Consider the following 12,343-nt stretch of genomic DNA (forward strand, 5'->3'; position numbering starts at 1 on the left):
TAAGGGCCATCCAGAAGGGGGTAATTCTGTCAGGAATAGTGGGTCTTGAAAAGATAACCCTTGGAATCCGGGGCACAGACACTCAGGATTAGCCACAGACCCAACTGATATTGAAACTAGGGTTGACAACTGACCCCAGGTTGACTAAATAAGCTGTTCCAGTCCTGGCTTTGCTCCATTGCATGCATGGATTTGTAGTTCTGATTGTCTCATTGATTTCCTTAAGAAAATCAATCCATGCATGCAAGGGGAAAAATCCAGGACTTGATCAGCCTGGAAACAGATTGCTGGTCTTGATGGACCCTCTGTCTGACCCAGTATGGCAACTTCTTATGTTCTTATGGTTCAGACAGTCTTCTGGGGCCCTGCCTGTGAAACCTCTGTCCAACTAGCCCTTGATTCCTGCTCACTGCCTGACTTCTGATCCACAACTGACTTCAGATTCTCACCATATTCTTTATCCATGCTTAGGCCCAAGCCTCAACCTACCTGCACTGATACTCTACATGGCCTGCACCTGTGAGCTCGACCCATTGGGAATGGCCTTGGTGTTGAGTAAAGAAACTGTCTGGGCCTCTGAGATTATTTCTAAGCTGCTGCTTATATAGACTCCTGGCCTCCTCTGGAAGCCATCCTTGTTCTCTCTTAGAAGAAAGTTCCTTTAATTCCTGACATTTACATTCTCATTAATCTTTTTTATTATTTTTTTTAAGAACTGAAATGTTCTGCTTGAGGGGCTGCAGAGCCAACAGCACGAAAGTAGAAGAGCAACAAGAAATAAGGCCAAAACCTGAAAAAAATTTGGGAGAGACTGAAACACATCCATATGGTAGCTTGGAAGAAAGATTGAAAGCCTCATGATGTAGCAAATGCAAGAACGCCCATGAATGCTCAGTAAATTATTTTTTTTTTTTTTTTTTTTTACTGAGCATGCATTTTTTATTGAGCTCTGAGAACTGGTCCATGTCACAGATATCATCACCCATGCCTAATGGCTAATTCTTGCCTAGTTATTAATGGAGAAAGAGAGGTACATGGTATAACCTGCACAAGAGAGAGAGAAGGGAAAGGTGTAATCCATACAAGAAAGATAGGTTTATCCAACATGAAAGAGAAAGAAAGGAGGAAGGTATAACCCTCGTGAAAGGGAGAAGAGACAGAGGGCAAGATATAACCCATATAAGAGAGAGAGAGAGAAGATGAAGAAGGTAAAATCTACACTAGAGAGAGGAGAAAGGTATAACCCACATCACAGACAGAGAGAGGAAGATATTACATGTACTAGAGAAAGGTACAACATGAGGGAGACAGGAGGAAAGAGACCAAAGGTTGAAGGAATACCCCACACAATAGGGAAAGGAGAGAGAGAGGCACACAGTATAACTTTGTGAAGAAGTGTATAGATTAGAACCCCAGATCACCTTAAGAGACGGGGACCAGCTATCTAACCCGGTTCCTCTTAAATCCTCAAAGTTGAAATCCAGGCCACAGGGCATTTCCCAAGAGACAGGAATAAAAGCCCAGGTTCAGAAAGGAGTAAGACGACCCAGAACAGGCGGAGAAGCGCCAGAGACTATACCACAAGCCTGTACATTTGAATGCCTGAATTTTGATGTAGTACTGCTGACGTAAACAGGCTTTTAGCTGTCTTTCTTTTTATGCAAAGATTAAAAGTGTTCTTCCGTTGAAAGCCGGAGTCCTCTGGCACCCCCTCCCTAAGCCAAGTCTTGCCTCAAGCTATCACAAACTTGCACGAGAGGAAAGGAGAGAGGGAGAGGTATAGTCTGCACAAGAGGGGGGAAGGGTATATCCCATATTATTATTATTATTTTTTTTTTTTTTTTTTTAATATACCGACGTTCCTCTCAATTGAGATCACACCGGTTTACATTCAGGTACTGTAGGTATTTCTCTATCCCCAGAGGGCTTACAATCTAAGTTTTTTGTACCTGAGGCAATGGAGGGTAAAGTGACTTGCCCAAGGTCACAAGGAGTGACAGCAGGACTTGAACCCTGGTCTCCTGGTTCATAACCCACTGCTCTAACCATATGAGAGGGAAAAGGTTTAACCAGCACCAGAGAGAGAAGGAAGATATAATTTAAATGAGAGAGAAATGGGGGAAAGGTATAACCCACATGAGAAGGAGAGGGGAGGCAGTAAGTATAACCCATGCAAGGAGAGAGAGAGGCACAGTGGAAGGCATAACCTGCAATAGAAGAGAGAAGTGGAAAATATAATCACATACTGGCAGAGAAACCCTAGACGTCTCTTACCTGTGGACTGCTCCAGCCATTTTTCTTGGAACCAAAACCGAACCAGCGCTTTGGGGTTACTCTCTGGTAACCTGCACCCGATGAAACCAGAGCCACCCTCCTCTGCAACAATGATGTGTCTCACCAAAGTCTTGAAATCACCAAGCCCTGTGAACGATCATGACAAGGTCATACCCTCTTTATTTCAATCCCACATCAAATATGCCAGTGTGCTTTTGCTAGTAAAAGCAAAATAATTTCTCTGGTTAAATAGAAGTACATGCAGTAATTTTCAGTGTCAATCCTAGCATTTCTCTTATGGATCCAGGGCAGACTCTGTGCCATTAGCTACTCTGAAATTAACATACATCCTCTTACTCCAAAAGAAAATGAATCCACATAGTATCAATGCACTATTGATAACATTTAGCTCCATTGAGGAGAATTACAGAGGTTCAGCCCCAGTGGTTCCTATTCAAAAAGAACCCTGATGATATGTCTCAATGTGTTTTCATGGTCAGAGAAATTCATTTGAATCTGCAATGATCTTAAGAAAACCCACTCAATATACCCATATGGAAATCCAGGCCATACATGCTGCAAACATCTATCTCCAGAGGGGATCCCAACCATTGTACCCAACATTCCAATGTCATAGTAGGAGAGATGTTTGCGGTTGGTGTGTTGTCAACAAGGTCATTACAGAGCCATGGGAATGGGCTGAAGGGGTGCTTTAACAGAACAGAAATGGTGGCCTGTCAATAAATGTCATGTACACCACTGATGGCTTCACTAATCACACTCAGTGGATCATAGAGCCCTTCCCAATGTGATGCCTGTCTGGCTTTCTCTAGGCTTTAAAATAGGGAATGTTCCAATAAGAGAAATTTCCTGGAAGCAGAGCCGCCTAAGAGTGATGGGGTGGACCCACCTCCCCAAAGGGTGGGTATGTAGTGGGAGGACTATTAAGAGTGGCTCCATGAGTCACTGAGAGGAGACAAAATGTTGTTGAAGTGATTAAGAGTTAAGAAATGCTTTGGAGGGAAAATGCGTAGAAGCAGGAAAAGAGCTGTGCTCTGCCTCAGGATTCACGACTGGTCTGTGGGAGAAGGGCTGTCCTTTTCCTGCAAGTAGCTTGGAATTTGGCAAGGAGATCCAATCCTAAGGAAAAAGAGGATTTGTCCTGGTCAACTCCGCTATCAGTGAGTGAGTAACTGGAAACATGAAAGGGATTCTCTAAAGCCTTGGGAAGGTCTGAAGACTAAAATGCCTTTTATAAGAGCTCTAGGTAAGTTCAGTATAAAGTGACTTAAGCAACCTAAACTGTACCTACAGAATACATTTTTGGTTGGAGAATTGGACTGTTTTGGATATCTGCTCTTGGACTTTATCTTTGATTTTTGTATGTGCTGATTTTGAAGTTTTCCTGAGTAAAGCTAATTTTTTTTGTTTGGAACACAACATCTCAAGTGTGGACTGTTAAGAGTATGTTCCTTTTAGGGTCTTCAGTTATGTCCTGTCCTTATTTCATAGAATCTGCATCCCCCAACCCTGCAAATTAGTGGGTCAATGTTCAGTAGGCTCCTTCCCAAGGGGCATTACACCAATAATGGCACCAATGACCATGACTGGTATCCATGCCTCTGGTTATTTTTTTTCTTTGGCCTCACCAAGTACAGAATGTCTTGCCCATGTTGCCTCTTCTCTCCAGTTTTCTTGTCTCTTTTTTTCTCTGAATGTTTGAAAGCTTCCTTCTCTACTGCCCCTTGCACCCAGTCAACACCGACAGGTAAGGCTTTCCGGAGAGATTCTTTCAGTGGTTGCTGCTTTAGGAAAGTTCTTACTCTTCCCTACTGGGACAAGTGCGTCTCTCCCTGGGATTCTGCACATGTCCTATAGATGGGGGATCTCTTGCTCTTGGATTCAGAGCTGCAAATGGCAAAGGGCTCATTCAGCAGCTTTGTCCTTGTCTTTAATCCATTCCATATGGAAGCACACTTTTGCCCCAGATGTTTCAATCTTGAGCATTTCAGGAACTCTATTCTACTCTTTCTATTCAGAATAACTTTCATTCAAACACTAAGAGATGAATTTTTGAAGGAGATATGCATGTAAATGTAACATACAATTGTAGCAATTTTCAAAAGCCATTTACCCAGGTTATGTGAACTTAATGTGAGTAAAACCTATTGGCAATTCAATGGCATGTATTGTAGCAATTTTCAAAAGCCCACTTACACGAATAAAGTGAATTTACCGTCTAAAACTCAGTTTTAAGTGTGCATATGTTTTTCAAAATCAGACCCTAGGAGGATATCTTTCAAACAAATATGCACAGCAGCATATATGCACATATATAGCCACGAGCAGATTTACACAAGTACTTGATAACCCATGAAAATGATAAGCACATTTTAAAAAAATATGAAATATACACGCTTATAAAGGTTTCCACGCGAATGCACACAATGCATTTAAACCACATATCGATCCATTGAACACATACTTTTTCTGTTTTAAAACTATATGTGAATAAATTTTACATGCAAGAGTAAAGTAGGACTTGTTTGTGTAAATTGGCCAATTGTACAATATGCACGCATAAATTAATTAACCAGTTTACCAGTCCTTCTCCGGGTCATAGAGATCCTCCTGATTTTTCAACCTGAACTCCCCCCAATTCATTCAGACCTTCCAGCCGGTCAGTACTACACAATAAACATTTAATATCACTTTTGCAAGATAATTATCAGGTGTAAAAATACTTGAGTAATTTGGCAAATGTAAGTGAACGTCTTTTAAAATAGCAACGTACACGCATAAGTGTTGGTCCTGCCCCAGAACACCCCTAGGCTGTCCCTTTTTTTACATGCATATATGTGCATGCGAATGTGCAAACGTGCGTATTTTGGACTTTTATAAAATACAGAATATGCAATTAGAGGCTACTTGTGCACGTATAGGCTAATTTTTACACTCATAACATTTTGAAAATTCACCCCAAGGCCAGTATTCAAAAATGCCTTCAACAGATAACTTATCCGGCTACCTTTAACCGAATAAGTTAACCTGGATATTCCGCGAGATAAACGTCCACTGAATATCCACAAATAAAACTATCCAGCTAACTTTAGCCAGATAACTTTACACCTTGACTGGCTAAAAGACAGGAAACAGAGAGTAGGATTAAATGGGCAATTTTCTCAGTGGAAGGGAGTGGACAGTGGAGTACCTCAGGGTTCTGTGTTGGGACCCTTACTGTTCAATATATTTATAAATGATCTGGAAAGAAATACGACGAGTGAGATAATCAAATTTGCAGATGACACAAAATTGTGCAGAGTAGTTAAATCACAAGCAGATTGTGATAAATTGCAGGAAGACCTTGTGAGACTGGAAAATTGGGCATCCAAATGGCAGATGAAATTTAATGTGGATAAGTGCAAGGTGATGCATATAGGGAAAAATAACCCATGCTATAATTACACGATGTTGGGTTCCATATTAGGTGCTACAACCCAAGAAAGAGATCTAGGTGTCATAGTGGATAACACATTGAAATCGTCGGTTCAGTGTGCTGCGGCAGTCAAAAAAGCAAACAGAATGTTGGGAATTATTAGAAAAGGAATGATGAATAAAACGGTAAATGTCATAATGCCTCTGTATCACTCCATGGTGAGACCGCACCTTGAATACTGTGTACAATTCTGGTCGCCGCATCTCAAAAAAGATATAATTGCGATGGAGAAGGTACAGAGAAGGGCTACCAAAATGATAAGGGGAATGGAACAACTCCCCTATGAGGAAAGACTAAAGAGGTTAGGACTTTTCAGCTTGGAGAAGAGACGACTGAGGGGGGATATGATAGAGGTGTTTAAAATCATGAGAGGTCTAGAACGGGTAGATGTGAATCGGTTATTTACTCTTTCGGATAGTAGAAGGACTAGGGGACACTCCATGAAGTTAGCATGGGGCACATTTAAAACTAATCGGAGAAAGTTCTTTTTTACTCAACGCACAATTAAACTCTGGAATTTGTTGCCAGAGAATGTGGTTCGTGCAGTTAGTATAGCTGTGTTTAAAAAAGGATTGGATAAGTTCTTGGAGGAGAAGTCCATTACCTGCTATTAAGTTCACTTAGAGAATAGCCACTGCCATTAGCAATGGTTACATGGAATAGACTTAGTTTTTGGGGTACTTGCCAGGTTCTTATGGCCTGGATTGGCCACTGTTGGAAACAGGATGCTGGGCTTGATGGACCCTTGGTCTGACCCAGTATGGCATTTTCTTATGTTCTTATGTTCTTTCGAATATCGCTAGTAAGGTTGAAAGTTATTCGGCTGGAAACTTTAGCCTTAACTAGATACATGCAAAAGAATATAATTGAATAAGTGGCAATGGCCTGTAAAAAAAAAAAAAAAAAAAAACAAACCAAAAAAAAAGAACCCCAATGTGGAGCATAGATCTGAGGGCCTGAATCGCAGTTTGCATGTCAATGTTAAAAAAAAAAAAAAAGCCCTATCTGGTCAAATCCTTTGAGAAAACTTTGACTTTGAGAAAACAGTTTGACTTTGAGAAAACAGTTCTAGTTTGAAGTTTATCATGCACCCCTGTTTTACTAACCAGCATGATGTAACTGTGGTCATGAATGCCGGTATATAAAAAACCTAAATAAATAAAAATAAATAAAATCCCCTCCACTCCTCAAACTCCTCCAAATATTTACAAAAATGAAATCAAGATGGGTCGACACCAGGCTCCCCCTCCTCCTTTCTCTCCTCCAGTTAGCCAAACTCTGTCCTCCATGTTCTCTTCCCTTCCCCAAACTATCCCTAGCCCTCCAACCCACCCAGTACATTAATAATCCACATCCTGTACTGGGATTGTGTGTACACAGGGATCATGGCCATTTCCAACACTGCTCTGATAGCAACAATGAACATGTAAGCTACGTGCGTGGCTGTCAGATTCTTCTGCATGCGAGTGATCCCGGCACAGATTGAGGTTTCAGTAAGGTACTGGGTCAGGGGGCAGGCAGAAGGAAGCATGGGGGGGGAGGGAGTATGGAGGACAGAGTTTGGGGAAGGGGAAGGAAAGGAGAATACTTAGAGGAGCTTGGGGAATGGGGGCTCAGCCCAACGGAGCTCTTATTATTTTTATTATTGACTTGGGGCCTAGGATTTAGATTCCCAGGTCTGCACTCCACATTTTATATTATACAGGCCATTGCCACTTCACTAGCTATATTATTATTTTGAATACAGCCAGTTTAGAATAAAGTTATTTGGGAACACATTCCCAGATAACTTTAGACATCCTCCAGGGCATGTTTAAAGTTAGCCGATTCACTTACAGTATTTGGCTACTCCTAACGAGATACGATTCTCAACTAACTTGTCCATGCCCTGGAACATCCACTACTTGTTTGACTAACTTTTAACCAGATAATGACTTATCCAGATAAAAGTTATCCTGAGTACCTGCGATTTTGTGAACTCGGCATGTAGTCAGATAACGTCTGAGTTATCTGGCTGAATGCTTTTGAATACTGGCCTCCAACTGATCTCTTTAATTTTCTACCTATATATTCTTAATATTTTACAGGACTATGAGTAAGAAAATCTGCAGAGGTTGCTACAGAATGATGACTTATGCTTCCTTCTCTCCCCCAGGAAAAACAACTTCTGTTTTGCAGAAATATTTTTCCCATTAGAAAGAAGTTATCGCACGTTAGGAATTTAAAACTCCCAAGTTGTTGCACCACGAGCATATCAATTCATAACATCATAATAAGAACAATTAGTTATGGAGGGCTCCCAGGCTTCAATATAAACAACAGGAGTTTCAAGGAACCTACCCATTACTAAGCACAAGTTATTAAAGGCAGCAATCTTCAAAACAATGTGGACTGTTAAAATGCCGGCAAGTAATGTTCCCTGCAGACATCGCACTCATTCTCAAAGGGAAAGTGCTTTCCCTTTCAAAGGTGCCAAGGGAAAATGTTCCTGCAGAGATATGCACCTCCTTTTCCTGCAGGTACTTTTCCTGAGCAACACACACATAGTTTTGAAAATACAGAGCATTGTGTACTGTAGCCGTCCCTGACCCCCCATCTATTTTCCTCACAGGTAAAAACAAATGCGTTATTGACTCTTGTGCTTACGTTTACCCACAGCCAGCCCTTTTACCTGAATAAATAACCATTTGCACAGAAAAAGCCAGTTCCCTTATCATAAACAGGGTTTACCATAGATAGCAGGATGAATTAGCCATGAAACATTGGGTAATCTCATCTGATCGCACCAAACAGACCCTTCTCTCCTAGCTCAAGGAGCCTTTGCTCTATTGAGCATGCACGGGAGTTCACACACAAGTGCTGCCCTATGAACCCTCAACTGATTGTAGAGCTTAGCTTTAGCTAAGTAGTTGACTCTCCAGGAAGGCAAGCAGGTACTAAGCATGGCAAGCTTGCTTTCTCTGTCGATAAACAGGGCTGAATTAGCCATGACACATAGGGAGGGAGTCCCAAGCTGAGGGTTGCAGTGGAGCGATTACTGGAAAAAAAAAAAAAAAAGCAACCCTGACCCCACCATGGAGTCCATCCACACCAGACTTCTGGATGAACAGGCTGCACAAAACTGCTTGTCCAAATTTACTGTCACTTATTGACAGATTGCCCAGACAATAATGGGACATGAAGGTGTGATCTGATGACCAAGTTGCAGCTCTGCAAATGTCTTTGATGGGCATGACTCGCAAATGAGCCACTGAGGTAGCCATGGCCCTCACCTAATGAGCTTTGACAGTCTCTGTGTTCTGGAGGCCAGTCAAAGCATAGCAATGTGCGAAATCTGTTTTGAAGTGGATGTAAAGCAGAATATTAAAAAATCAAAATAAATAAATAAATAAACAAAAATATAGTCTGCTAGCCAGTTGGACAACATGCATTTGAAAACAACTATTCTACCAATGTTCAAGTTCTACTCTCTGCACCCCCCCTCCAAGTTCGCAATCACCCTGTTCAATATATTTAAGTTACATGTAAACCGATATGATGTAACGACGAATACTGGTCTAAAAAAATATATTAAATAAATAAATATTAAACTATTCCCAGTCTATTAAATTCATAAGAGGTGAAACCCAATCTATGAGAATCCTAAGAGGTAAAAAGTTGTGAAGCCTGATGATGTGGCTGATCTCCCCTCAAATAATAAGCTAAGGCCTTTTACAGTCTAATGAATGTGGGCCTCTCTCTCTCCCTCGTCCACATGTAGCCTTGAAAAGAAAGCAGGCAACATTAGGGGCTGATTCGGATGGAAAGCTAAAACCTCTTTTCGCAAAAACTTTGGGCGAATGCGGAGCACCACTCTGTTGCGAAAAAAATTAAAGTACAATGATTAAGGAACCAGTGCCTAAAGCTCACTGCCTCTTCTAGCCAATGTTATCGCAACTAAGAACACCACTTTCTAGGTAAGGACCTGCAAGGAGGTGGCCTCTAGTGGTTCAATTGGTGACTTCATAATCTGAGAATACCAGATTGAGATCCCAAAGTACTGGTGGTTTGGAAACTGGCAGCCTTGTATGCCTTAGGCCTTTCATGAATTTGGATACTAAAGGATGTATAGATATGCTGTCTACTAGGATTTTATAGTCTACAATGGCACACCTTGACCAATGAGTACTGAGGATGAAAGGGAGAATAAATACTGAAGCAACTGTCTAGGTTCACAGATGAATGAAAACAAGGAGCTTGCCTGACACCAAAAAGAAAATCTTTTCCATTTGAATTTGCAAGTCCTCCTCATGGAAGGCAGGAGGACCTGTTATTGAAACAAGGTATGGAGCGCAGCTGGGTCTTAAATACCCCAGCCAAGTGACATCATTACTGTGCGCCGTTAGCCTGCTTCCCGCCAAGTAGTTTTCAAAAATTGGTGCACTGTGCATACGCACACCTAAGGAAGGGCCAAGAGGGAGGCAGCATGACAGTGTGGCGGCCATGTTGGCGGCACTCAGGGTGAGTGGTCGGTCGCAGGACTGTCCCACAGCTGGCCAAACATTACAATACATTTACATGGGAACCTCAAAAAGAAAGAAGTTCTCAACATTAAAACTCATTGTTTCAACTGGAGAAAAACCTTCCTCCTCTGCTGTGTTGCTTTAGCCACATCCGGGAACATCTGGACTTTCTGACCAAATAAGGCAGGGGTGCTCAAACCGGTCCCTAAGGGTCCCCCACCCCCAGCCAGCCTGTTTTCAAGCTATCCTTAACAAATATACATGAGATTTATTTGCAAATACAGGAGGAAGCACGCGCAAATAAATCTCATGCATATTCATTAGCCTGAATTAAAATAAAGAAGGAAAGGGTAGTCTGTGCAACTGCTCAGACAAAAAAAAAAAAAAAAGACTGCAGGGCTCATAAGGCAGCAGCCATGTGGGAACTCCAGCACATGCTCAGTAAAGCAAAATCTCTATGAGCCAAAAGAAAAGGTTCTGTTCAGTGCTGTTGGAAGACATCATCCCATGTGTCACAGCTAATTCAGACCTTCTGGTCAACAAAGAGCTTTTTTAATTTGCCTTTAGGGAGCCCAATTTTAAAACAGTTTGCTTAAGCTCAAGTCTGTGTACGCAAAGTACATGTAGGTATCAGGCAAAATTTTCAAAATTGACTTACACGTTTACTGCACGAAAAATGCTGTTTTTCGTGCAGTAAATGGCTAACATGGGGATATCAGGAGGTATTTCAAATACCTTGCGTTATTTCAACCCTAGTATCATGTGTAACTGAAATGTGCTGATTAGCTCATTAACATCCTAAATGATGCAAATCAAATAATGCGATTTGCCAAAACAAAAATCACAAGCCATGTTACGTTAGCTACAGTTCTTGAGTTCTAACTAACTCCCCCCGGCAGCAATGGGATGTTAAGGCATATTCCGATGCTCCCAGGGCCCTGGCTTAAAGCAGCTGATAGTCCTGAGTCACATCCCCACCCAAAAGTAATAAAAAAAAAAAAAAAAAAACTTGACCCCCCCTACCCCCACCCCTCCTGCTGCCCCTTGGAGGTAGCCTGTTATAGAAATTATATATATATAATTTTTATATTGGTGCCTTCCATCCCCCCCCCATATGCCCCTTTCATCAAAAAATCTGGCCCTCCAAATCACAATCCCCCACCCTCAGAACCCTCCAACTAACAATTCTATCCCTCATGATGTAGTGGGGGCCCTGAGCACCCGCTAGGTTCTGGGTCTGGCGGCAGCCATTTTTCAAAAGGGCCACCTGACCTTTGCCCTTCTGGTTCCCCACTGCACCACCAGGGATCCCACTGAAAAGATATGTTCCAAAAATAATGAGAAGAGACAGCAAAAAGTAACTCACATCCGATGGATACAGTTGCAGGCCTACTAGCAATGGCACCGATGCTGGTATTGGCAACACACTGGTACTGGCCAGTGTGAGAGGGGTCAAGAGAGAGGATTGTCAGAGACCCTGGTTGTACCACAGTTTCCTCTGGCTTGCTACTCAACTTCTTGCCATCCAGCAACCAGAAAATATGAGTAGAGGGAGGTTCCGTATAACAGTGTAGTACTACAGATCCACCAGCTTTCTGGACTGTAGACAAGGGCTCAGACACAAAGCGAGGGGTAAAGTCTGAAACATAATGGAGAGAAAATAGAATTTACTATCAGGTTTAAGGTTTCCACTTACAAGATAGGAAGAGGAGCAAGCTCTCTCTTTATGAGTACGTATTATATTTAATCCATGCCAGAATACATGTTGCACACTTTTGCACTTAAAGGTTTCCTTCGAAAACAAGATGGAGAAGTGTACAGTTCTTGTGGGAGTCTTCTCCCTACATGAATTTGGCTGAAATCTGACAGGAATGTGGGCACCTTAGTAAGACACTCTCCTAACAAATTTCACCAAATCGGTTCATAGAGAGGGCATCTTTATACATGCATATGAACAAAATAACACGGCAACAGTATTAAATGCTTTGCATTGATGAAATGTGCCTAAGCAGTTGGTCTCTTTATAGACCAGAGAAATGGAATCCAAGTTACAAAAGGTCAAAAGAGCAGT

At 41.8% G+C, this 12,343-nt stretch overlaps 1 protein-coding gene across 3 annotated transcripts in view; it reads right to left on the reverse strand.

Moving 5' to 3' along the window:
- Positions 1-12,343, reverse strand: part of CDON (cell adhesion associated, oncogene regulated) — a 175,345-nt gene that overhangs the window by 89,981 nt on the left and 73,021 nt on the right. For all 3 annotated transcript variants that reach the window (XM_029572715.1, XM_029572716.1, XM_029572714.1), the window contains exons 3-4: positions 11,639-11,911; positions 2,275-2,421 (exon numbers count right to left, since the gene is read on the reverse strand). In XM_029572715.1, coding sequence (XP_029428575.1) covers positions 2,275-2,421; positions 11,639-11,911 — 420 coding nt within the window. The remainder of the gene's footprint in view (positions 1-2,274; positions 2,422-11,638; positions 11,912-12,343) is intronic.

The sequence above is a fragment of the Rhinatrema bivittatum genome, chromosome 12 (genome assembly GCF_901001135.1).
Source record: "Rhinatrema bivittatum chromosome 12, aRhiBiv1.1, whole genome shotgun sequence".
In the NCBI taxonomy this organism is placed as follows: domain Eukaryota; kingdom Metazoa; phylum Chordata; class Amphibia; order Gymnophiona; family Rhinatrematidae; genus Rhinatrema; species Rhinatrema bivittatum.